At 44.6% G+C, this 27,000-nt stretch overlaps 1 protein-coding gene and 1 long non-coding RNA gene across 6 annotated transcripts in view; one reads left to right on the top strand and one right to left on the bottom strand.

Moving 5' to 3' along the window:
- Window positions 1-1,673: 1,673 nt before the first annotated feature.
- On the top strand, window positions 1,674-26,469 carry LOC132432789 (uncharacterized). Of its 2 annotated transcripts, XR_009520979.1 has the most exons (6): window positions 1,674-1,839; window positions 5,823-5,902; window positions 10,108-10,249; window positions 15,488-15,615; window positions 23,114-23,261; window positions 25,898-26,469. It is a non-coding gene; the product is annotated as an uncharacterized lncRNA (long non-coding RNA). The 2 variants fall into 2 exon arrangements; XR_009520980.1 differs by lacking the exons at window positions 15,488-15,615; window positions 23,114-23,261; window positions 25,898-26,469 and adding an exon at window positions 12,482-12,577.
- ALDH5A1 (aldehyde dehydrogenase 5 family member A1) overlaps window positions 2,344-27,000 on the bottom strand; it is a 31,223-nt gene continuing 6,566 nt past the window's right edge. Inside the window, exons 3-11 of one of the 4 annotated variants that reach the window (XM_060023555.2) lie at window positions 24,663-24,833; window positions 23,124-23,240; window positions 21,385-21,528; window positions 17,168-17,311; window positions 15,223-15,381; window positions 11,255-11,424; window positions 8,533-8,591; window positions 7,034-7,214; window positions 2,344-2,590 (exon numbers count right to left, since the gene is read on the bottom strand). In XM_060023555.2, coding sequence (XP_059879538.1) covers window positions 2,572-2,590; window positions 7,034-7,214; window positions 8,533-8,591; window positions 11,255-11,424; window positions 15,223-15,381; window positions 17,168-17,311; window positions 21,385-21,528; window positions 23,124-23,240; window positions 24,663-24,833 — 1,164 coding nt within the window. In that variant the 3' untranslated portion in view covers window positions 2,344-2,571. Of the gene's footprint in view, window positions 2,591-5,895; window positions 7,215-8,532; window positions 8,592-11,254; window positions 11,425-15,222; window positions 15,382-17,167; window positions 17,312-21,384; window positions 21,529-23,123; window positions 23,241-24,662; window positions 24,834-27,000 lie in introns of those variants that run through there. The other 3 variants (XM_060023556.1, XM_060023557.2, XM_060023554.1) reach the window with 3 other exon arrangements.

Raw genomic sequence — 27,000 nt, 5'->3', positions numbered from 1 at the left:
GATGTCAGTGTCCATAAATAAAGTCTTACTGGAACACAGGCACACTCATTCATTCCTCTGTGCTGCAACAATAGAGGTGAGTAGTTTCAACACAGACTGTGTCTCAAGCCTAAAATATCTACTATCTGAACCCTTACAGAAAAAATTTGCTGGAGCCTAGAGTAGCACCCCCGGCTCCCTCCTCCCCGTGGGGGACAGGATTTGGGGAGGCACTGAGGGTGCTCAGTGCTGCCTGTCTTCTCTCCCCTGCTTAGATTCGGCTGCCTGCCGGCTGCCGAAAGAGTGCATTCCCCTGGTTTCTCTGACATTAATGGGTAGTCTGCCCTCTGCTGGAAAACGCCTTCAGTTGGGGGAGGTGCAAATTAGATTAAGGTGTGTGTGTGCTTAAACTACATCCCCTAATCTAGTTTCCATCATCCGTGTGACTCTTGCATGGAAAAACTGGTGAAATTGGTATAAGGATCGTATGAACGGTATGTATTTCCTGATTTTGATATTGTGTTAGTTACGTAAGATGTTAAGCTCTGGGGGAAGCTAGGTGAAGGGTACACAGGAATCTATTACTTTTGCCACTTCCTGTGCACTTATAATTACACTGTGCCCTCTGTATCCGCAGATGCAGAACCGCGGATCCGAAGGCCCGACTGTACAGTGCTCTTTTACATCAGGGACTTGAGCATGGGTGGATTTGGGGATCCATGGGGGTACTGGAACCAATCTCCCACGGATACTGAGGGACAACTGTATTTAAAAAGTCAAAAGATTTTGAGGGGAAACATACAGATTCATGATTAATTGCGAAACACTAGAAGCGTTTCCATTAGTCGGGAACAAGTTTTTTAAAGAGGCAAAACCATCATTTCTCCTACTAAGTGGTCCATAGAGCCTCCCTTTTTGAGATGAGCTTAGCAAACAGCCAAGCTTCCTTTATTTGAAGCCTACATGGTGAGAGTTACTACCTCTCTTCCTTTATTTGAAGCCTACATGGTGAGAGTTACTACTCTTCTCCTGAAGATGAGCCCAGAGTTTCAGTGCTGAGTCTTAGCACAACAGGAAAAAGCACATAGCCTTATAAAATCTGACAGAACATCTGCAAACACATCCTTGTCCACTAAACCACCGGGACAGTGGTGTTGCCTGTGGTCTAAATGGTGGCGACTCCTTCCTGGTTAGCTGATAAAATGGATGGATTATAGGTAAATTTACAGACCACCAATTTCCAAATCCATTTCCACTCATTTATAAATAGCGCACAAATAGAATATCCCTGTAGCCTTTCAACACTCAGACCATGCAGGACCTGTTCTTTTTCCAGACAGCTTTCCCACACTTGATAAATGAAAACCACACTAATTTGCTTTTTAAATTTGTTGCAAGCTAAATCAGAGATAAAGCAGCTGTAACAGGTGAAAATTTCCTGTTAGAAATAGTAGGAAGATGAAAATACACTTGCTTCTAAGCAGACGCCTAGGCCAAGCATTGAACAAACCCACAAATTGAGAGTATAAAAAATGAACAGAAACTTCAAGTAAATAGAGTCGGGCGACCAGAAGGGGGAGCTCTCACACCCTGTGATGATAGTAAAGCCCAACAGGAAAAAGGAAGACTTCTCTTCCCTGGTAAGGACTCAGCCAATGAAAAGTCATGAAGTTTTTCACTAGAAGCCTCCCAACTTCCCTTTCCTCCCGATAAAAGTGTTCTTCTTCCCTTGCTGGGCAGGGGCTTGCAAGCGGTTCGCTATGGATGCAGGCACTGTGTTGCAATTCTCTGCCGATACCAAATAAACCCGTCTTTGCTGGAGAAATATCTGGGAGTCTGTTTGTTTCAGGTCAACAAGAGGTAAGTGGATCGTTTCTCCTGGTAACAAAGTAATTTTAAAAATCAAAAGCAGGTTAAGAGAAATGCATGCAATAAATGGAATGACAAAGGGAGATGTGTATTCTTTCTTCCAGAGAAAACCTTACCTTTGTTCAAGGCCTACTGCTACAATTTGGATTCAATGAGGCCACGTGAAATTTCTTAGAATATAAATGAACAGTGGATGAAAATATAAGATATGCTGTTTAAATAATTAACAGTGATTATATCTGAAAGGTAGGGTTTCAGAAATGTCTTCCTCATACATTTCTGTATCCAAAAACCCAACCTTTGAAAAAAGTACATAATGGATAACAGTGGCACACGTAGAGGAGTGAAGCTGGTGTATTTGAGAAAGCTGGAGGCTCCTCCTTTCTTAGGCAACCACACCTGCAAACCAGGTAAATTCTCAATTTAGTTCAGCAAACATTTAATGAGCGCGAATCATACAACAGGCCTGTTACCAAGTCTAAGCTTGTACTGCTCACTGCACAACAGGCCAATAATCAAGAGACTAGGAATAACGACTTTATTCGGAAAGCCAGCAAATGGAGAAGAACGTGCCCCAAAGAACCATCTTGCCTGAGTTAGAATGCAGGTTTCTTTTATACTAAAAGGGGAGGGAGTAAAGTCAAACATTTCCTGGTTCCGGTTGGCCTCTGTAGGGGATATGTTAATTTCTTCCTCCTTGCAGTCATTCATAGGTGGGCCTGGTCAGGATGTTTCCTGTGAGCTAAACAAAGGTATTTTAGCTTAATGCTCATTACCTGGGAAGCAGGGTTCCCAGAGATGGGCCGTTATGTGTAGTTTAAGCTTATAGGCAACATCCCTTTAGTGATTAACTTGTAATAGAATGTAAAATGTTCTTCCCTGTTACAGGCCGTCCTGTAGGAAGGTGCTAGGGTACCAAATTTCACAGGCAGGTTCCCTGCCCAAGAGATTCACACACTAGTCAAGGGGGCACCATTTATACATGTAGGAGAGGAAAAATAATTTTCCCTCTACCTTTCTGAGTTCTTGCCTGAGACCACTGCAATGAAAGATTCACAAGAGAAAGACGAACAGAAGTTTATTAACATGTATATCTCATGTAAACATGGGACACACTCAGGGAGAAATGAGTAACTCGAAGAGGTGGCTTAAAACTTCAGCTGACAGAGCATTTCAGCAAAGAACAATAAATCTCTGGAGAAATGACAGGACAGAGGAAAGCAGCTGTAGGCTTTCAAGGGCGGAGATAGAAGCTAATTAGTAAAATTTGTTATTTAGATTCCAGGCTGATTGGGCCTGAAGTTGTCTCTGGGAATTAACCTTTGTCCTTCCCTCCTGATGCGGGGAGGGGAGCAACTTTATACATCTGTATCCTGCTTTTAGGCAAATGGAGGGGGAAGGGAAGAGAGAGGGCTTTTCTTGTATCTGCTTCTTAATTGCCTTCGGCTCACAAAAAACCTGTGCCAAAGTGGCATCTTTTGGGCTGGCATGTCCTGAACTCCTACAGTCATATTTTGGGGTGGCATACATATCCAAACTGGTCTAATAATCTCCAAAGTAAACTCAAATGATGAACTGGCAAGAAAAAAACCCACAAACCAGAAACCTGGACATAAAAAGAGGAAATTCTGTTAATTCAACCTTTATTAGTTACACACGCACAACTCTGCTGACAAGACATTGACACACACATACAATTATCAAAAACTGGAAAAATGAATTGTGCATGTTTAAAAAACAAAATATTTCCACACTTCCAACTACACTTATTCCCAAGTTTTATCCCATAAAATACAGCACAAAAAAAAATCACAGCATAAATATCATTCAAGTAAAATGCTATCTACCATAGCTGCTCGTGAACAGTTAAAACCCTGGGCTCCAGCCTTCCGAGAAGGCAGTCATGTGGCACAGTTTAAAGTTAATGATACAAGTTTACAATAAAATAGTTATTTGCATTGTGCTTCTGATCTTCACTTTCACTGAGTCTTTACATAAAAATAAAGGTAGATGAACCAGCGCTTGACATAAAATTGTATTTAAAAGCTACTCAAATGGATAAAGATAATAGGTACAGAGGAGCTTTTTAAATGAGAATCCCTGCATAGCTGGGGAAAGTAAATTGAGACGTGTTTTTTTTCAAGGCCAATAGACTCCCATTCTCTGGGTAATTTCATATGAGTTATGTGATAATTGCTGGGAAGTTCTTGGTGAGAATTCACTGGAGCAAGGCCCAGAAAAGTATTTTTTACACAGTAGGTGTTCAATAAAATGATATAATGCCTCATAAACGGGGGAAGGTCAATATCTCCCTCTTGGTTTAGATCAGGGGTTGGCAAATTATTTCTGTAAAAAGCCAAAGAGTAAATACTTTAGGCTTTGTGGGCAATACTGTCTGTGCTGCAGATACTCAACTTTGCCAAGAAAGTAGCCACAGATCATATGGTAAATGAATGGATGTGGCTGGGTTCCAATAAAATTTTATTTCTGGACACTGAAATCTGAATTTCACAAAATTTTCACGTGTCATGAAATACCATTCTTTTGATTTTTTTTCCCCAACCACTCCTTTGGGAATATAAAAACCATACTTAGCTCTGGGTTGTACAAAAGCAGACGGCAGGCCAGATCTGGGCTGTGAGCCAACCCCTGGTTTAATGGTCCTTTTCTATTTCATATTATAACATACATTTAAAAAAATCCATCACATATGGTTACCTTATTGAAAAACAGCCCCCAAAATGTTCATTTAAAAATACTTCTCTGTTTTCCCCACAACCCAGAACAATTTTACTAACAGTAAGCTACTTCCTTTTCAAATTATTTTAATTCCAGAATTAATCAAAGATATTGGAATGAGTGTCTGGCCCTCAATTTATGTACCTGGTGAGCCAGATATACTAGAAAACTCAAAATTGCCACCCAGCCAAGACATTCACTGATTTACAAAGTTACAAATGTATTTGAATGTATTCCTCCAAACATTTCAAGCACCAGTATTCCAGACTTCTAAAAACGAGTGTTAGAGCATTTTTATTGTTAATAGCAACCAGATGGACACACCTAAATATTAAGTAATTAGGGTGTTACATAAAACAACCCTAAAACTAAAAAGTAGAAACTCACTGTCAATATGATGCGTACGTGATTCTGGACAGGGTCTGAGCGATGCATGTTACCAGGAGGTGGATTTCAGCTCATTCCTTATTGGGCCTTAGGGGAGATGGCAGATGTAACCCAGGGCAAACACAAGGCAGCTCCAAGACTAGCCATGGTACTTTTTTTTTTCGGTACGCGGGCCTCTCACTGTTGTGGCCTCTCCCGCTGCGGAGCACAGGCTCCGGACGCGCAAGCTCGGCGGCCATGGCCCACGGGCCCAGCCGCTCCGCGGCACGCGGGATCCTCCCGGACCAGGCGCGAACCCGCGTCCCCTGCATCGGCAGGCGGACTCCCAACCACTGCGCCACCAGGGAAGCCCTAGCCATGGTACTTTTGTGCACAGGGACATCTCAGACCTTTAGCTATTCAGCTCCCCATGGCTCAGTGAGGGACGCTACATCCCAGCTGGGTCCAGGAGTGACTGCCTCTAGCACTACTTTCATTCATGTTTTCCTTCTGCTCCCCAAAATATCCACAGAATGTCAGTGGAGTGTGCACACAGAGAGAGTGGAAAAGGAGGTGCTTCATCCTTGTCTATTCCACCAGGAACAGCTTTTATTCCTTTTCCTTGTATATCAGGACAGACGGAGACATGATACAGAAAAGCCTAGTGTGTATTTAATCAGTTTTCAGAGTGACAGGAAACAGTGGTCATAGGTTTTTTTTGTTTTTGTTTTAAATGATGAACTATAAAAACTCTTATTGGATAAAAGGTGCCTGAAGGGCAAAACCTCATGCCTCTTCCAATTGGCAATTATGGAAATCCTTTTTCCTTTTGGGATTATTGTCGTGAAAGTGCTTTTGCTCTTTTGCAGGTGAAGGAGCAGCGCTTCATAAGAACAGAAACAGCAGGCTGCAGGTGACGAGCCCTCACTCAGGCTCAGGTGCTGGGCAGGTGGGTACCAACCTCCGCTCACCTTGGCAAAGCCACTGCCGGACACCCAAGCGGGGCTGGGACGTGCTGCTCATAATAATGACGACTCCTGCACTTACACTGAATTTTTACTTTTTGGCAAACACTTTCACTTTCTCTGAGGCTCACAATAGCCCATGGAGCTAAATAAGGCATGTATAGAATCTCCACGCTCCTGAGGGATGCGGGTGCGGCGGGGGGCGGGGAGGGGTTGAATGTCACATCCACGGGGACAAAGCCAGGCCAGGCCATTACTCGTGGGCCATCCATCCCACCAAGCTGCTGTGCTTTATGCTTAGGCTTATTTCCTAACGGAAACAACATGACATGGAAAACAGCACAGAAAGGAAAAAACCTTTAAGCAGTTAATTTAGGACAATGGAGACTTCAATGTAAAAAATGGTCGAAAAAGGGAGAGGGGTTCCTTCATGTCTCAAAGAAACACAGGCAATTCCGTGCTATTTCTGAAGTCTCAAAAAATGAGTGGTTCAGCCTCTGCAGCAACACCCCGGAATACCCAGCAAGTGTCTTTAGTGCGCCCAGGCAGTGATCCAGCCGTGACCATGGGGCTGCGGGGGCCGGCTGGCCTCACGCTGCACTTTGCTCTGAGGCAGATGGGGTCGTGGTGGAGTCCAGGGCTTCATTCTATAAACCCTATGCTGGTTCTCGGGGAGTCTGCGGCCTCGGGCGCATGGCATGTATTGGTCCCTAGTGAGGTAGGGGGAGGGGTAGGATTTGCATCTGTTTAAGATTACGAGGATTGGATGAGCTTTAAAAAAATTCCTAATTCAGGGCTTCCCTGGTGGCGCAGTGGTTGGGAGTCCGCCTGCCGATGCAGGGGACACGGGTTCGTGCCCCGGTCCAGGGGGATCCCACGTGCCACGGAGCGGCTGGGCCCGTGAGCCATGGCCGCTGAGCCTGCGCGTCTGGAGCCTGTGCTCCGCAATGGGAGAGGCCACAGCAGTGAGAGGCCCGAAAAAAAAAATTCCTAATTCAGATACCCTATGGGCTTATTTAAAATAATGGATGGCATGTCCCCATACATGTGGCGAAGCTTCCTTTCTTATTTTTTAAAGAACTAAGGAATCCTATAAGCCTCCAAAGCACACGTACTTGAGCTCCAGGTACTCGTCAATGCCATACTTGGAGCCCTCTCGCCCAAGGCCAGACTGCTTCACCCCACCAAAAGGGCACTCCACGGAGGAGATCAAGCCTTCGTTAACGCCAACCATGCCGACCTCTAGCCGCTCCGCCACCCTCCAGATCTGGGCTGGGTCTTGAGAGTAAAAGTAACCTGTCATGGGGATAAAGGACATGGATGTAGAATAGTCATTAAAGCCAGGGGTCCCCAACCTTTTTGGCACCGGGGACTGGTTTCATGGAAGACAGTTTCTCCATGGACAGCAGGGGGAGACGGTTCAGGCAGTAATGCGAGCGGTGGGGGGTGACGGAAACCGGCAGATGAAGCTTCCCTCGCTCGCCCGCCGCTCACCACCTGCTGTGTGGCCCGGTTCCTAATGGGCCGCGGACCAGTACCGGTCTGCGGCCCTGGGGGTTGGGGACCCCTGATTAAAGACATCATGTCCACAGCTGCGGATGCCATGGGTGACCATCTGCCTAGTCATGCGGGCCTGGAACCCTCCCTGCTCCCATGTGGAGCCCTGAGTTGGTCCTGTGCACATCTTCATCTCAAAACCTTTGGAAATCCTCTTTCTGCTTCTATTCCACTCTCGCTAGAGCTCTCACCGTCTCCTATCAGGACTGTAACAATAATGAACGCAGCTCCTGTGGCCTCCTGTTCAGTGCATCCTGCACACGTCAGTTAGGTTATCCACACTATATATATATATATATATATATATATATATATTTGTGTGTGTGTGTGTGTGTGGTATGCGGGCCTCTCACTGTTGTGGCCTCTCCCGTTGTGGAGCACAGGCTCCGGACGCGCAGGCTCAGCAGCCATGGCTCACGGGCCCAGCCTCTCCACGGCACGTGGGATCTTCCCGGACCGGGGCTCGAACCCGTGTCCCCTGCATTGGCAGGCAGACTCTTAACCAGTGCGCCACCAGGGAAGCCCTTGTTGAGTGCATTTATGCACATATAATTTTGTCAGGGTCATAGGGTACATTCTGTGGCCACCTTGTCCATGTCCAAACTGAAAGAACAGCAGCTACTCTGTGAGGCTCCCTCTGCCTGTGCTGCCTTCGCTTCTTTCATGGCCCCTGATGCTCTCTGTGAGGTCGGGTGCTATCTCTTTTGTTCAGACTTCCAGGAGCCACACAAAATGGGAGGAAAACCCCTTGGAATTTCCAGGCATCGAGCCTCTGGGAACATGGGAGTTACAGGGTGCGTGTGACTCTCCCCCTGAAACACGGCACTGCTTCTCCCACGACCATACCCAGCTCCAACCAGGGAGCCCCCATCCTGCATCCGGGAACGAGGCAAAAGAACACGGACTTGCACAGGCCCACCCCCGCCCCTGGGAAAGCAGTGAAACACATGCTCCAATGAAGTTGCCTTCTCAAAACCCAGGGTGACGTTTAAAAGGCCACCCTGGCATCAGCTGGAGAAGTGATTATGACAGCTACCGAGCGAGGACGGACGCCTACCTGCCAGCCCGACGTCGGCCACGTTAGCGATCGCCACCGCCTCCTCCTCTGTATCAAACCTGCCAAAGTCAAGATGGGTCATCAGCAAAATCCCTAAGGGGAGAGTAAGGAAAACCAGCTGATTTCCTCCTGATTTGTTTCCCAAATAAGGGCGAGGGGTTAATCAGAGCTTTGCAGAGAGTTCAGAGGAAAACACCATCACTCACTGCAACCGTGCAGAGTTCAAGGCTAGCGAGCTCGGGTCAACACCAGTTCATCTCCTCTAGGAGATTGGGAGACACACAGGGAACTGTGGAGTATTCAGAATGTCGAACAAAACGCCTTAAGAAAAGGATTACGGCTCTTGCTACCTACTAAGAAGAATAATATGTACCGATCGGACTTCCCTGGTGGCCCAGTGGTTGGCACTCCACGCTTTCACTGCTGTGGCCCCCGGTTCAATCCCTGGTTGGGGAACTGGGATCCCGCAAGCCACAAGGCGAGGCCGGAAAAAAAAAAAAGAAATGCACCGATCATAACAACTACTTTAGAAGCAGCCATAATGTAGGAGAAGGAAAACATCCAGAGGCCACTGGGGCCCAGGGCTCTAGTGTCGGCCCCACCACTTATGCTCTGAACAGTGTGACAGTGCTGGGGGTCTGTTCCCCTTGGAAATGAGACTGCTAGCGTGGAAGCCTTATGCAGTCTCTTCCAGCTTTATCATCGTTATTTCTGGAACAACATTTCAGAGGCCTTTTTCTGTTGCCCCAGAACTGTAACTGGGGGCAAAACATTGTCCGCATCCCAGATCCTCAATTCAGAGGTCCAGCAGCAGTGGCAGCTGGCCAGCCAGCCCTCTGAAGGCACCGGGCAGAGCTGGCGGACCCCAGTCAATGCAAGAGGACGACTGGGAGAGAAGAGAGCGCTCTGGGGGAGGGCAGGTCAAGGAGGGTGACCCCAAGAGAATTATTTCTTCCAAGGATGACCAGCTGTGTCTCCCAGGGCTTGGCTCTCCACCTGTAGAGAGCAAGCCATTCTATCCGCCAGAGAACAGAAAACAGGGCATCACCCATGTCCTCACTGGCCACCTGTGCCTCGAAAATGCAGTCATCGGGACTTCCCTGGTGGCACAGTGGATAAGACTCTGAGCTCCCAATGCAGGGGGCCCGGGTTCGAGCCCTGGTCAGGGAACAAGATCCCATATGCATGCCGCAACTAAGGAGCCCGCCTGCTGCAACTAAGGAGCCCACGTGCCGCAACTAAGGAGCCCTGGAGCCACTAAGACCCAGTGCAACCAAATAAATAAATAAAAAGCAAATGCAGTCTTCACATCATCAGTTGTGACATCCTTGAGGATTTTCACCTTTCTTTGCTAATGTGGGTGGTGCTCCCACCGCCCTGTGTCCCAGAAGAAGTGTGAGACTAGAGACCCCTAGTAACAGCTGTGTCCCCCTCCCTGACCTAATGCTTTATTTACACAGCAACACCCATAATGATATCAGGCAATGTGCTAAGTGCTTTACGTACATTATGTCATTTAAACCTTAAAACTGTCCTGTGAGGCAGGTACTAGTTTTTATTCCTTTTCCCATCAAGGACCCTGAGGCTCAGAGAAGTTAACTTGTTCAAGGGGACACAGATATGAAGTAGCAAAGCCTGAATCTACACCCAACTCAACTCCAGAGCCTGCATTCCTAACCACTGCATCCTTTTGGAAAATGTCAAGTTCATACTCCAGGTAAAAAAAATTTTATTAAAACAAAGAAGATGAAAGTTCTCCAAGTGGTTCATTTCCCTAATGTCAGATTAATCTATAATTTTTAATTTAATTTAATTTTATTTATTTATTTATTTTTGCGGTACGTGGGCCTCTCACTGTTGTGGCCTCTCCCATTGTGGAGCACAGGCTCCGGATGCACAGGCTCAGTGGCCATGGCCCACGGGCCCAGCCGCTCCATGGCATGTGGGATCTTCCCAGACCGGGGCACGAACGCGTGTCCCCTGCATCGGCAGGCAGACTCTCAACCACTGCGCCACCAGGGAAACCCTAATCTATAAATTTCATTAGCAATAGAAGAGAGAGAAATATTTGGAGAAATAATGACCAAGAACTTCCCAGGACTAAACAAACACTTTAGACATTAAAGAAAGACATTGGACCTCTGACTGAAAAAGCTCACGGTGTACCATACCCAAGCTACCATGGTAAAATTTAAGAACGTCCGAGGCCGTGAGGAATTTTAAAAGTCTCTAAAGAGAAAAAGCATATCCCTTCACAGGAGTAAGAACCAGGTATCAGCTTTCTCAGTGACAACCCTGGAGCTAAGTAGACCAAGGTGTGACATCTTCAAAGTGCTGAAGCTAGCATTTTATGCAGGTAAATTATTATTTACTTGTGACTGTGAGATAAAAGGTCACATAAGAACACACAGTCCATTGCCCACAGACACCCTTGAAAGAACTCTTAAAGTATATACTTCATTACAAAGAAAAATGAGTTCAGTAGAAAGCAAGAGAGCAAAGTAGAGAATTTGGTAAATTTTGTGGTCTAAAGAGGCAATAATAGAAACAAAATTTTTTAAATGTTACATTGAACTTAGTGCTTCCACTGATATAACCCTGCTCTCTACTTCAGCCCGTCCCCCACCCAGGCCTCAAACGACACACGAACTGGATTTCTCTCCGGGTTTCCTTTTCCTTTCCTATCCTTTCTCCTGTCTTCCGACCCGCTGGATGACCTTACTTGATAACGGGTGCCACGGGCCCAAACGTCTCTTCCTGAGAGCAGAGCATGTCTCGGGTGACGTTGCTGAGCAGGGTGGGCTCGAAGAAATTTTTTCCAACTTGATGCCGCTTCCCGCCTGTCACAACGGTGGCCCCTTTGGAAATGGCATCACTCACATGTTTCTCTACCTGTGTGAAGAGTAAAAGAAGAGCCCTTGGGAAAGGTGGTCGAGGATACTTGGGAAACGTTTAAACTGCAGAAAACTGTAACTGGGTTTCTTTCTTTTTCAAAAAAACTGTAACTGGGTTTCTTTCTTTTCCAAATAGGTTAATGTACCCTGCTCCCTTCTGGGTAGAAAGAACCAAGTGCACAGAGGTACAGAGGCAAGAGGGCACATGGTGTGTACCATGCTGTCTCCTCCCACCTCTGTGATTTTCTCGCTGTTTGCTCTTACAGTTTGTCTAACGGTCTAATACACATATGCCCATGTCTTTGCAGGCCTGATGCTCAGCTGTCTTCCTGGGATTTGTTCTCATCTCCTTCCTGGGTTAGTTCCAGGCTCTTGGATCCCATGTTGTTCTCCTCTCTGGATTTCACTTTCATTTTGTTCTAATACATTCTCCTCGAGTAGTTGTTTCAAAAAAGGTGCACTGAAAATGGTTTACCTTAAGAGTTTTCTGACATTGCATGTCTGGTGTTTTACCTTGCATTGGTTGGTGACGGAATTTGGACCCAAAGTAATTTTCCTTCAGAACGTTGAGTGCAGGTTCGATCCCTGATCAGGGAACTTAGATCCCACATGCCAGCAGCGTAGCCAAAAAAAAAAAAGTCCTCACTCCTTTGTGGGTTTGTGGTAGCTTTTCCCGCCTCTGGAAGCTTCTTGAATATTCTGGTATGTTCCTGACATTCTAAAATTTTAATGAAACATATCTGGGTTTTTCTTTTTATTATTCTACTTGGCAATTGATGAAGTCTTTCAATTTTGAAGATATTTTCCCCTAGCTCTGAGAAGTTTTCCTCTAGTATTTGATAATCCTATTTCTTCCATCTCAAGTCTTTCTTTCTAGAGTTCCTGTTACTAAAATGGATACACCCCTCACCTCAGATCGATTTCTTTGTGCATTCCTGCCATACTTTTGCTTTAAATTCTAAGAGCTCTCCTTGATTTTGTCTTCCATCTTCATTACTGAGTTTTAAAAAGATTTTGACCACCATGTTTTCAATTTCTAAAAACATTCTTTCTAGGAGTTCCCTGGTTGCCTAGTGGTTAGGATTCCAGGCCTTCACCGCTGTGGCCAGGGTTCAGTCCCTGGTCAGAGAACTGAGATCCCACAAGCTGCGCGGCACAGCCAAATAAATAAATAAAAACGTTCTTTCTTGTTCTCATTGCTTCATTTTCGTAGAACCTACTTCTGTTTTATAGATGTACTATCTTCTCAGAACTCTTGGAGAATACTATTAGATTCCTAGAAAAAATCCTGTCTGTTCACAGAGTCATCTACTTTCTTGAGGGCCAGCTGTTCTGTTTGCTCTTCTTGACCCTCCTCTGATGTGCTGTGGGTTTTCCTCTAGGGCTGTCATGATTCTTGGTTGTTCATCTTTCTAATGAAGGATGGGGTTGGTTAATTTCAACGGGTGACATGGGTGACCTCTGCTGTTAACAGTCTCTTCCCCGAACGAGAGGGACAACGCCAAGCTTGGGTTTATCTCACTCGGCAGGCTTCACTTTAGGGGTGGCCCCACCCGAGCAAAGGGCAAAGGTAGGGGAGCTCCTCTCTGGCGTGCCTACCCTCACTCTTCACGCCGTACTCCTCGTAGGCTGGCTGCTCTATTTCTTCAGAGGCATTTTCCTGCCCAGAGCAAATTGCCTCTGTTACGTTGTATGTGTTGGTGGTGGGTGGAGGGAAATGACCCAGAAAACTGTGCAGAAGTAGAACCAATCAGCACTATTTCTCCCCTCCTCCCATTGCTACCCTCTACCCCAGCCATTTCTAGAAAAGCTCCATCGTAGAAATGACACCCATTTCCTCTGCAGGCTTCCCCTGGGCCTGCCTCATTCTGCTTTGACTTTTCTGTTAACACGACCCCTGCTGCCTTCCAGAAGTTCATCACAATCCGTGGTCCACTGCAGTCTCCCCCTGCCTCCCATTCTCAGCGGAATATGCTGTAGGATTTCAGAAGAGATAAATAGAGGCTTGGGCACAGTCTGCCGTCGAGATTCACCCTTTTGAGATCCTCACCCCTTCTAATGCTCTCATAGTTCACTGTGCGCAACAAATCCCCATTAGCTTCCTTTCTATGATTTATAGCTCTAAAAATACCTCTATTTAGCATACTTAACAAGGCCCCATTCTATTTGACCTCAAATAGAATACGCTCTGTCCTCCTCTTGTCACATTAAAAGTGATGTGCACTTTTTTCCCCCAGGTATTTACCCTGTGACTGTATGTTCACTAAAGCCAGCACAATGGATTGTTTTCAGACAAGATGTTTCCTACTAAACTCTCAGAGGGAAACAAACAAAAACAAAAACAAACCCTTCAACTGTAGTTGCTTGAGGTCCTAGGAAACGGCGTCCTCTAGAGAGCAATGTCTATACAATCACTTTGGCAAGAAAAACAACAAAATCTCCAGACAGGTTTCCCAGTCCGCAAACTAGCAATAACTGGGGCACTAAATGCCTAGGCCCTACTCCAGACAAATTCACCTCCAATCTCCTCAAGTAGGACCAAGGCATCTGTAGTTGTTAAAGGTGCTGGGTGGGTTAAGAACCACCCCTCTGGGACTTGAACCATAGCTGGTACAGAGCCACATTTTCTTTGCTGGATGAGTGCCCAGGGTCCAAAGGCATCTCAGAAATGCAGGTGGTACCCATGTAAACTTTAGTGTATATTCTTTATGTAGAGGTAGAGAATCCCAAGGCAATAACTGGAAATGTTATCAGAGCTCTGTAAAACCCCAGTGCTTCCTTGGTGTCTACTGGGGAAGGCACCAGATAAGATATTCAGCCAACCAGACTGCCCACTGGGTCAGGGCAGCCATGGTGGGGCTTGGTCCTCAGGCCCTCAGGAGGCCGACGAACAGCGACTGGGCTGTGCTTCCCACCTGGGTGCTGACCTGGCTCTAACTTGATTTTGGTTCCTCAGGTGACCCAGGAGGCTCTCTGTGCCCCCTTTTTTCCCCCCCACACAACCTCCAGCCTCCATTTTCTACTAAAATCCTATTGAAATCCTTTCTACCAAGTAAGGACTTATCTGGGGAGCATACCGGATGCTTGGTATTACACAAAACCTCCTTGTAAGCAACTCTGAAGAGGATTATTTTTTTAAAACAGTAGAACAAGAGGAGAAAACTCACCTCGCTAGCAGTCAAGACTGTGACATTATTTGAACAAACAAATCCTTGCTTAAGGAGGTCCCTGTCTTGCCATCTCTAAACCTTAAACATGACAAACAGATCCTTGCTTAAGGAGATTCCCTGTCTTGCCGTCTCTAAACCTTAAACATGATTTCTGTGGCTCTGCATCTCCTGCCAGGGTGTTTTCGCCAAGGATTCTTCTGCAAGGGCATTTTGTTTTCAGTGCCAGCCAGCAGTTCAGCTGAAACATAAACGATCTCAAAAACAAAGCCTTTTTCCTTTCCTTTCCTTTTAGGTGTTCCAGAAATTAAAGGACTTTGTATTTCAGGATCTTAATTCCTGAGGCAGCAGGAGATAGAATTAGCACCACTGTAAAAGGAAATTTAGGGAGGGCGGTAGGAGAACAGAAGTGACAGATCTCATGGGGACTCAGTGAAATGATGGAGCTGGAAAAGCTTATAACCACGTGGTGCCACTCAGTTTATACAAATTGGCAGAAACTCAGTTGTTTTCCCGATTTCTCCATTGTTTCCAAAACCGCCTTGCCGGCCACCTTACCAGAGTGGTTTTGCTAGTTAAGCTTCTGATACTGAAACCATGACGTTGAACAGATGATAAAACGAACTTACCTTTTCTACAGCTTTCTCATTAATTAACGGGCCTTGAGTAGTTCTCTCCTCAAATCCATTACCCACATGCAGGTTTGTTTTCATTGCCTCGGCAAATTTTTTCACAAAGGAATCATGGATACCCCTTTGCACCAAGAAACGGTTTGAGCAAACACAAGTCTAGACAAAAAGAAACAAACTCACACTGACAGTTTGTTGGAAGCTATTGACCCAACCAATAACCGTGTGACTGCTGCTACCTCTGAATGTGAATGCACTTTCCCAGGTGATTCCCGTCCTGTGTTCTACCTGCTGTGTTCCTCCCCACGTGGGCTTGGCCCTAAAGACAACTGTGCTGAGTGCATGGACTTCTCCAAGCCCCTCTACACCCGCCACATCTCTGTGGTTAAATAGGTAAGCGAGGATAAATATCTGCACAAAAAACCAAAAAGCCACCTAACCCAAGTTTTTTCTAATGGCTCTTATTGGAAAGAATAAAACCAACACAAGAAACTGTAACTCCCTGAGACAGTGATGCTGCAGTGACAGCAGAGCTAGAAGGAAAGGGATTCAAAGGTTAACTTACATCCACTAGCTTATTAAGCCTTTCAAATGCTTGGCGGAATCCAAGATTTTGAAAATGGAGGCAAGACCATTCTTCCGTGTCAGCCTGAATTATTGAAAAGCCCTTTGCTTATTATTTTTTCTAATTAGACCTAATATTTAAAAATTATGTAATATAAACACATTACAGGAAATGTAGTTGCCCTTGATACGTTTTCTTCTTGGCTTTTTCTTTTTTTTTTTTGTCTTTTTTCTTAATCGTGTATTTTTCTAATAGAAACAAGCCTATAGATAATTTTGTATCCTATCCATTTTTATTGGCTTAAAGCATTACACCCCAAAGTTGTAGCTTTGTAAGTGTAACTCTGAAGGTTACACACCTTGCCATTTTGTGTTTCTAAAAGGAAACATACCTGTTTCTGAAACAACCAAGCTTATTAGGTTATGTGAAAGGAGAAAAATTAATTACCAAAGGCCAAAACAAGGATGAAAGCTATTTAATATGGAATATTATACAACATTTCACCTTTTTTTCCCCCAGATAACCTTTCAGGAGTTGTCATTCCATTTCTGGAATGCATTTTAAACTGCTTAGTGATGGTACTCCAAGACAAAGTGCTTAAGAATATTGTATAAGAAGCCAGGATCCTGGCAACAGCTTGGAAAGAAGTTGGGAGACCGGGCCCTAGGTTCCCAGTCCCAGATCCTGAACCCAAGGATGTATGACTTCAAGTCAATTAGTCTTTCTAGAGTTTCATGTCTTCAGCTGTAAAATGCAAGGTTTGTGTCAGATACCTGGGAAGGTCCCTGCTAGATCTAATGCTCCAGGATTCCCTACAAGGGGTGAGCTCAGGCCACCACTCTCCCAAGGACAACCTGGACCCGCCTTGGGCCACTGTAGTGTGTGCAGCCCTGTAGTGGGTGCCTGTCATGCCCCCTCCATCTTGGGAAGAATGAGATCCAGGCAGCAGGGTTTTGAGTTTTTAAAGGCTCCATCTCAACATTTTCCTCCCTTCTTTTCCTTAAGACTGTGGGCCTCAGACCCTAGGTGTTCAGGCTATTTTGTGTCTGAGGAGATGTTTAAACCTGTTCAGCAGAGAAAAGCCCAGTGAGGTAAAACTATGAAAATAACCAGATTCAAAGAGGAGATGAACGATGAGATGAGAGAACGATTTGATTAAAAGGCATCTGCTGTTCAGGAAATGCCTTGAAGCCAGGGATAATACCTTATTTCTCTTTGGACCCTCTGAGCCTAGCAGAGGCCCAGGCAAAGAGGGGGCACTTACAAAACACCTGATGAAAGAGGGCGTGGACAAAGAACGAGGGGAGTGTCGTCCTAGGAGGTGAGGAAGGGGGTAGGATCTGTAAAACACACGACCCAGAAAAATGCCCTGGGACTCACCTGTCCAGAGTTCCTAAATTTAGATGCCATGGCCCCGGCGACAGCCTGGTCAACATTGGCACTGTCAAACACGATGAATGGGGCATGGCCGCCCAGCTCCATGGACACCCTCTTCACAGAGTTTGCTGCATGATGCAACAGGACCTGGGAGCAGATGAGAGGATGCTGTGAGCACCGAATCAACTACATGGCCCCGTAAGCCTTTGTTTCAAAAAATTGCCCAGTAGTGGAAAAAGCCAGGTGCACAGTCGTGTATACGAGATGACAGTTTGCATAAGAAAAGGGGAAAATAAGAATCTATATGTATTCATATTTGCTTGTATTTGGTAAAGAAACACAAGGAAGATAAAAAAACTAAAAATTATTTCTAAAAGGGAGGAAATCAGGGATGGGGTGAGGGTGAAACTTCTGAATATAAACATGTTTATATTGTCCCAGTTTTTGAACCATGTCAATGTATGACCTATTAAAAATTATGATAAATTTGTTATGATAAACATAGAAAATTATAAAAATTATGATAAAATTATCGTATTATAGAGATATGCTAATAAAATCACCCATAACCCCATAACCCATAGCTTACCACTGATAAAATCTTAAGGTATATCCGTCCAGAATTTGGCTACACACACCAGGGACATGTGCCTTTTTTTTTTTTTTTTTTTAAAGAAAACAGGATGGTAGAGTTACACAGCTTTATAACCTGCTTTATCTTCCCAGTTAGTCATATATCTGGAACATCATAACATGCTCACAACACTTTAAACACACCCATATCAGCGTGTGTTTCGTGTTTCTAGAACATCCTTTAGCTGCTTGCCTAGTATTCCACTGCAGAGCTATTCATTTATTTATTCAGCCCCCATCTGTTGGAAATTTAAGTTGCTTCCAATTCCTTGCTATTAAAACAACACTGCAGTTATTCCCTCAGTATAAATAAGTAGAAGTAGAATCACTATAACAACAACAAAAAGAAGTATAATCACTAGCTCAATGCACAACTGTAAGGCTTTTTGTTTTTGCGGTACGCGGGCCTCTCGCTGTTGTGGCCTCTCCCGTTGCGGAGCACAGGCTCAAGGACGCGCAGGCTCAGCGGCCATGGCTCACGGGCCCAGCCGCTCCGCGGCACGTGGGATCTTCCCGGACCGGGGCATGAACCCGTGTCTCCTGCATCGGCAGGCGGACTCTCAACCACTGCGCCACCAGGGAAGCCCCTGTAAGGCTTTTTGATACATATAACTATTAGGCTTTAAATATCCAGGAAGAGATTCTTACGGCCTAGGAAAGCTGCCCAGGGATGTTTGCTTTATTACACGATAGTAGGTCTTTATCCAACCACAGCTATGAGAACGGTGGACCCACTTGGATGGTTCAAGTGCAACGAACAGTGGTCACAAGCCCAAGGTCACTCCAGGACTGGTCCCTGTGATACACAGCTGTGGGTTTTATGATAGGTCTCTTAGTCAAAATTCAGAAAAGCTGGAAAATTGCTTCAGTGCTGGTACTTCTCTATATGCCCAGATGTTAAGATTCCAGCAATGAACTAGTAAAAATGGTGTTCTCAATGAAATGTTACTATTCAACAAAGTAGTACGAGTTTTAAGATTAAACTTCTTTTTTAAAAATTTATTTTATTGATGTATAGTTGATTTACAATGTTAGTTTCTGCTGTACAGCAAAGTGATCCAGTTATATATACATATTTATGTGTATGTGTGTATATATACTTTTTCATATTCTTTTCCATCATGGTTTATCACAGGATACTGAATAGTTCCCTGTGCTATGCAGGAGGACCTTATTGTTTATCCAGTCTATATATAATAGTTTGCATCTGCTAATCCCAAACTCCCACTCCATCCCTCCCTCAGCCCCCCTCCCCCTTGGCAACCACAAGTCTGTTCTCTATGTCTGTGGGTCTGTTTCTGTTCCGTAGATAAGTTCATCTTTTAGATTCCACGTATAAGCAATATCATATGGTATTTGTCTTTATCTTTCTGACTTCACTTAGTATGATGATCTCTAGGTCCAACCATATTGCTGCAAATGGCATTATTTCATTCTTGTTTATGACTGAGTAGTATTCCACCGTATATACATACCACACCTTCTTTATCCGTTTATCTGTTGATGGACATTTAGGTTACTTCCATGTCTTGGCTACTGTAAATAGTGCTGCTGTGGACATAGGGGTGCATGTTATCTTTTCGAATTATAGTTTTGTCTGGATATATGCCCAGGAGTGAGATTGCTGGATCATATGGCAACCCTTATCATATGGCAACTCTATTGGATCATAGTTTTTTGAGGAACCTTCATACTGTTTTCCCTAGTGGCTGCACCAGTTTACACTCCTACCAACAGTGTAGGAGGGTTCCCTTTCCTCCATACCCTCTCCAGCATTTATTTGTAGACTTTTTAATGATGGGCATTCTGACCGGTGTGAGTAAACCTATTTCTTTATTTTCTTTTGAATTTTTAAGAACTGCTCTCTGCCAGGCCATTGATTTTTCTGACTCTGCTCGCTCTTGGGTCGCTTGCCTCCACCTGTGTCCTCTGACTGCGTCTTCTTGCTACTCAGTGCGCATGATGAGGGCTTGAACCTGCCTCTGACCTTCATGACCCCTGTGGCACTGCCTGCAGTCCTGCTACGTCTTAAGGAATCCTTTCTGCTCCAGTTCCCCCTGCTGACCTTCTCAGGATCTCAGCTTTCAAAGCCCTAGAAAGGGAACGTGAGTGCCCAGCTCATCTCTCTATGGCCAGGTCACTCGTCCTAGGTCACTGGCCAGCCTATGAATCTGTTTTCCTCGGGTCAAATGACCACTCATGGTTGAATTCTCTGTGGGGGAACAGATGAGGTATCATGTGCTATAAAGCATGGCTGCTGTCCCCGCAGCAGGCCCCGGGAGGGGTGGTGCCCCTGGAAGGAGTGAGGGCAGGGCAGCATCTCCAGAACAGGCTGACGGAATGGGGTTCAGTAGAGGCAAGATTCTACGTTGCAAGATCAGGAGCTTAGCCACTGATCCTCTGCAAAGATCAGCTCAGAAGAGGCCCCTGGCTATTCCTTTATCAGTGATTCCTATCACTCTTCCCTTTAAACCACTTGAAGTGAATCACTGTCCTGCGGAAATAATTTAAGAGGCACAGTTGGGCTTGGCAGGAACATGGTCGACACTATCCAATGGGGATAGTTCACTGAGCAAAGCGAGGCTGAGTAATGAGTGGCTGGCCTTTGTCCAGCATCTGAGAATTTCTCTGGCTTCAATGGCAAAGGTTTACCACCCTTTTTCCCAGGCCTCTCTTTTTCTCTAACTATTGATATCTTGAAACCCTCTGAGAGTAAGTTTGCTCTGCAAGATCCATTGATCAGGGTGGTAGCAGTTTATGGATCTAAAAATTCCTGCTTCTGGAATGAATGGCAGGCTTCCCAAGTGTGCGTTTATGGCATGACAAATGTGGTTATGGTTGGGAGCTACCAAAATTGCTTTATTCTCTCCTGTTTCTCATGGTGTCAAAAAATGACCAGTTTCACCAAAACTTTCAGATTAGATTTATATTATTTTTATCTGGTATATGTTTATGTACGTCTCTAGCATGAGTGTGTGTGTGTATATATAAATACCAGCAGAAAAAAGTAATACTATCTGGAGAGAAACACCATAAATAAGAACTTTTGTTCTCCTCTGCTTTTTTTCTCTTTTGAACATTTAAAAGGATAAGTAAAAATACACTCACAGGCACACAAATGAAGTTTTCAGGAAAGAACTTTTCAACATACTAGGGGGGGAAAAAAACGAAAAAAAAAAAAGACCTTTCTATTTCTGTAAGCACCTTTATACTGAACACAATTTTTGTTCAATTCTAAGACATCCATTTCTTTAATTCTAGATTATGAAAGAAACATGCATTCCAGAGTTATGGGAATTCCAAAGTTATGGACAACTTTCAGCTACTTCACATGCAACAAATAATGGGAACCTTGTCTACCCCTAAACTTTCAGTTTTGTCAAATAGAAACCTAGGTCATGTCACAATAAGAAGCAGCATCCAAATATCTTCGGAAAATGACTGGACGTTATGTTATGGGACAGAGCTTTTAACACTCTGCCAGAAATCTTCCTACAAATGGTGATCGAGATGAAATAGTATTTTGGTACTCTATAAAGACAAGATATTAGAATGCTATTTGGTTTTTTGAGACTTGAGTCACATACCTTTCCGGTGGCTGTTGAACCAGTAAAGGAAATTTTAGACACTAGGGGATCCGTGCAAAGTGCTTCCCCTACTTCCTTGGCCTTCTTTTGAGAGCAGGGAATAACGTTGTATACACCCGGAGGAATTCCAGCCTGGTCTGCAAGCTGTAAAGAGAAACAGCAAACGTGGCAGCAAATGATCAAACTGGAAAAACAGAAAAGAGAAATAAATAGATGTTTTAATCTAAAAAGTAATGGCAAAAAAAAAAAATAAACTAGGCTGACTTTAGGGACAGAATATATTTGGAACTGAAATAAGATTCTTAATAGTGCTAATGTGATATTAATATGAATGTGTTGTTGGAAGTTTCTGTATGAATTTAAGCACTATTTTATTGTGTGTGTGTGTGTGTGTGTGAGAATACATATATGTATATTTCCTAGCCCTGACACTAAAAGGCCTAGAAACAATGACCAACTAGTAGCAATGACCATCCCTAGTGCCCCAAATGTAGTCTTAAAATATAATTTCCTACCAGAAGAAATAAGGGCTTTCTGCAAAAATGGTTAATCCCAGGTCTGAGGCAAGAAATATATATAATAAGTCTAAAATATCTTGTCATACTAGCAAGGAAGGTCTCAAAAACTGTTAAGAGTTATGTTAAAAGATAGAAGAGCCAACTCGAAGAGGCTGCCATTGGCCAAAACTGGGGGCAATCTGAGCTTCCTCAAGGATAATAACCACAGCAAACTGAAACTCATCAAATACGTTAAAATCTACTAGCACATAATGCTACTAACAGACTAATTGGGAACCTTAGGCAGATGACAGGAATAGATGCATTAATTTGGAAAACTAAATAAAAAGAAAGAATCAAACATACTGTCTTTCCTATGGGAATTTACCATGGGGTAACCACACAGGAGATGATGGGTAGCTTTGATTTATAGAAGTGGTCTGGTGAATAAATGAAAGAAAGAGGAAAGAATTCAAATATCACCATTTTTGCACTCCTAATGAATTAACAGACTGAGTGGCATTGCACAGCAATGGCTGCAAATATGAAAACAGAGACACCCAGACATTACTCGCCTCCTGACAAAAGGACACAAAATGGGATCGAACCCAAGTCTGAGGAAGCGTCTGGATGCAGCTGCCAATCTGTGGAAAGTGCAGCAGACAGAGGAACCCAGTGCATGGTAGGCCATCTGCAAAGCCCAGACTATGGGGAACTCTACCGGTCAAACGCCTCGCTTCTTCAAAAGATAAATTGTAAGGGACAGAAAAGGATGAAGGGGAATGTGTAGAACAGGAGAAACTCATCAAACATTCCCAATTTTAAAAAAGTGAAGGCCACTGCAGGAAGCCTGAATTTTACCCTGAGAGACATGAGAAGCTATTAGAGGGTTTTAAACAGAAGAACAAGATATGACGCAGATTGAGCTGGAGAAGGGAACGGTAAATAAGAGGTCCCTGAATCTGAGAAATGCCCACATTTTAGTTACATTACTATGACTTAATAAAAATGATGGCTAGATATCATTTTTAGGGTAGCCTAAACAATACATTGCCTACAGATGACAGAAAACTCCCCCATCTGTTATTTTTTCTAAAAAGAACATCATCTGGGTTAAAATAATGGCTAGTGAATTAAAACACAACACCATCAAACAGGAGACGCAGGCAAAGAAGGTTTCGAAAGTCTTTCCTTCTGTCCCAGATAACATCCTTTTTTTGGACTCTGTGCAGAGAGGCTCACCGCGGCCAAGGCCAGCGCAGAGAAGGGCGTGTCCTCGGCAGGTTTCACCACCACCGTGCAGCCTGCTGCCAGGGCGGCCCCCACCTTCCTCGTGATCATGGCGCTGGGGAAGTTCCACTGGATCAGAAGAGAGAGGAGGTAAGTGAGAGGAAGGACTGCCCCCTGGTCCAAAGGCAGGCAGGTTGGGAAGTCAGCCAGCAAATTCCAGTGCACAACTGCCTGGCAGAGCTGTTCTTGCACAGGTGAGCTCTCAGAACACCTGGTACCTGCTGACTGCAGGGACTGGGGAGACAAAGGCTCATAGAGACAGGAAACATCTTCAGAGTTTAAAACACTACAAAATCATCTACACCGGGGACAGCCAACTTTCTCTGTAAGGGGCCGAGTAGTAAAAATTTTAGGCGTTGTGGGATGTCCAGTTTCTGTCACGAGGACTCAAGACCACAGACAATACAGTACGTATATGAATAGGCGTGGCTCTGTCCCAATAAAACTTTATTTACAAACACAGACAGCAGGCTGGATTTGGCCTGAGGGCCATAGTTTGCTGACCCTGCGGGGGGGAAAATATTAGCAAAGGTGATTTTGAAAATGGTAGACGATATATTACTTTCCTCTCTCTATATATATTTATAGATAGCTCTCTGTACACATCTGTGTATCTATAGTAACAATGTTTTATTTCAGCAAAAACTCATATAGTGCTTATTCTGTCCCAGGCACTGTTCTAAGCACTTTTAAACTATAATTAATTAAATCCTCATCACAACCCAATGAGGTTGGTATTTTTCTCCTCATTTGCAGGTTTGGACAAAGTGAGACAGAGCAGTTAAGTAATTTGCTCAAGGTCACACAGCTAGTGGAGAGTCGGCTCTGAGTCAAACTGGTCAGTCTAGGCAGTGAGGGGGGCAGTTCTCTGTAACTATGGTGAGCGGGGAAAGATAAGCAGTCTTGAGACCAGCTGGCAGACACTGTAGAGAAGTTAATATGGGATCTAGAAGGTGGACCCAAGAAAGGCAGTTCATGTAGAGAAAGCTGGGTGCCCCACAAGTATACTGCAGCCCTATCCAGGCAGACACCGTATCTTTTTTTTTAGCCTTTTTACTTTCAGAACCTGGCCCAGTGCCTGCTGGTAGATACATAAATACTTTGCTGTTGATGATAACCATAAATTAAGCATAAAATTTTCTCAAAACTATAGCACATTTAAAAATTGTCAAATCTTAAGTCTTTTTAAAAACTGATAAATACCAAAGATCCTTTTAGATGTACTAGGCAATGCCAAGAAGAAGCCTTTATGCTAAGTCAGAGGAGCCCCTGGGTCCTCCAGTGGGTCAGTCCCCTTCTGCAGGCATTAGAAGTGCCCCCCGGCCACCACCACACCTCTCACACCTATCGCAGAGGACCAGGAAACACACCTCCACATGCAGCAATGGCATCAGGAAGCCAAGAACAGGTGACAGAGCTAACAGGATGAGCACACCTGCTCAAACCCCACTCAACCTCCTCCCCTAGGAGCTTGCAGATCCTGCCACATACTGGGGTGATGACTGCGGCCACACCGAGGGGCTGCTTGAGGACCAGGGCCCGTTTTTCTTTTGCTGGGGTGTAGATAATGTCTCCGTAAATGCGGCGGGCTTCCTCTGAAAACCACTCCAGGAAATTTGCAGAATAGAGAATTTCTCCCTGTGCCTCCTTTAGTGGCTTTCCCTAAATTAAATCAGAAAAGGTGACACTCATTACCTTCTAATAACGAAAGCATGATTCTGAGTTTCTAAATTCTTCGAGGATGCAAGCAGAGCAGGAAAGTCTCCCGTTACAAAACCCACAGGGTAGTTGAGCAATTTCTAATGAGAAATGGAATATTTCCTGCCACATTAGTAAACAAAGAATGTCACAGTCATCAGCGATTTGCAGCCCTCCAATGTGAGCCCTGAGTGAACTCAGGATGTGAAAACACAGGATACTGGCCCCAGAGAGCTGAGGTGCATATCAAAGGAATGCTTTCAGTGAGCCCAGAATCTTGCATCTTCCCATACAAAGAAAAGCACTAAATTCCTTAACTTGGGATCTGGTTTTCTTTACAATAATCTTTTGACATTCAGACTACCTGCTCTTTGTTGCAAAACTTCTGTATAACCTGGCTCTGCACTTCACCTCCTCAGAGCAGTTCTCTCAGGGTTACTTGAGATGCTGCCTCCCGGGCTTGAGGTCCTAAAAATTCCCGCCGAATAAAACAAAACTCTCAACTTTTAGGCTGTGCATATATTTTAAGTCAACACTAACCTCAGTGTGAGTCTTAGAAAGCAGAATCACAAATGGTGATGGAAGGAAGCCTGCCAGGCTGATAGGAATTGAGTAGGATAATCAAACAGTCAGCTTAGAAACCCCATTAGGGGACTGTAGATAGAGAGGGGACTTTAGGAGACCACAGTAAGGTTAATGATCACTCAAGAAAGTAATGGGAAAATCCTGAAACAATGTGGGCTTGCTTGACTCATAGAGCCGAACAAGTCGCTTAGCATCACAGCCAGATTGGCTTGCTTAACAAAATCAAGCTCACTTGATTAGCAACAAAATCATACAACAGAAGCATGAGACATGCCCCAATACAATAAAACAATGGTGGCATGAGACCTACAGCCTGTCGGTGGTGTCATCAAGTTAATGACCCCCAGCACATGCTCTGTGCACACACAAAAATCATTTATGGAAAGGACATTTCAAAGTGAAAGACCCTCATTGTAGTGAGACCTGAAATAATTTTTCCAAAGTGCCATGACAGTCCTGGCCTGACCATGTAGGGACAAAAAACTCGAAGTGGAGGTGGAGCCGATGACGGAAACGTGATACCTACTCAAGAAAGACAAAGAAGGTCTTCCCCACTCCCCTCTCTTCCTTTGATTATAAAAATGTAACCCACTAAGTACTTGGGGCAGCGCACTGCTTGCCTGCCCGCTTGTAAGCCTCACAAGCAACCTATTCTAATAAATCACTTTAAAAAAAATAAATTTATATATTTATTTATGGTTGCATTGGGTCTTTGCTGCTGCACACTGGCTTTCTCTAGTTGAGGCGAGCAGGGGCTACTCTTTGTTGCGGTGCATGGGCTTCTCATTGCGGTGGCTTCTGTTGCAGAGCACAGGCTCTAGGCGCACGGGCTTCAGTAGTTGTGGCACGTGGGCTCAGTAGTTGTGGTTCGTGGGCTCTAGAGTGCAGGCTCAGTAGTTGTGGCACACGGGGTTAGTTGCTTCGTGGCACGTGGGATCTTCCCGGACCAGGGCTCGAACCCGTGTCCCCTGCACTGGCAGGCGGATTCTTAACCACTGCGCCACCAGGGAAGTCCTAAATCACTTCTTATCTATCACTTTGCCTCTCGTTGAATTGTTGTTTCTGCACTGAGACATAAAGGACCAGGCTTCTTGGAGGCCCCCAAAATGACACCTAACAGTTTCAAGACCGCCCTGAGCCACAGTCGTCATTTGCATTCTCAATATGTTTACAATTAGGAGGAGGAACCTAGAACTGCCTCTTCAATTTTTTTTCCTTCTAACATCTTCTAAATGTTGTGAACGGTGGAGAGTAATTTATTAGAGCAACCAAAAAACTGGTACCTTTGAAAATGTACAAAAACAACATGAAAAATCAATCAACGCAATCACATGCTAAAAACCTGGAATGGTGGAAAAGCAGTATTCACGCAGTCCCACTCAAAATCTATTTCTTGCATATTATTAAATAGGCGTGCCTGACTTAATTTTGTGCCCAAAATAAGAATTAGCTGATATCTGATTGTTAGGCAAGGAATTCACGTTTTCTTTAGCTACAGCACTGAAGTTAGAGGCTTCCCCATGCTTCAGTCTAAGAACTCCCGGAC

The sequence above is a fragment of the Delphinus delphis genome, chromosome 10, assembly GCF_949987515.2.
Source record: "Delphinus delphis chromosome 10, mDelDel1.2, whole genome shotgun sequence".
Classification (NCBI taxonomy): Eukaryota; Metazoa; Chordata; class Mammalia; order Artiodactyla; family Delphinidae; genus Delphinus; species Delphinus delphis.
The sequence above is the reverse complement of the archived record's forward strand: the minus strand, read 5'-3'. Positions and strand labels throughout refer to the sequence as shown.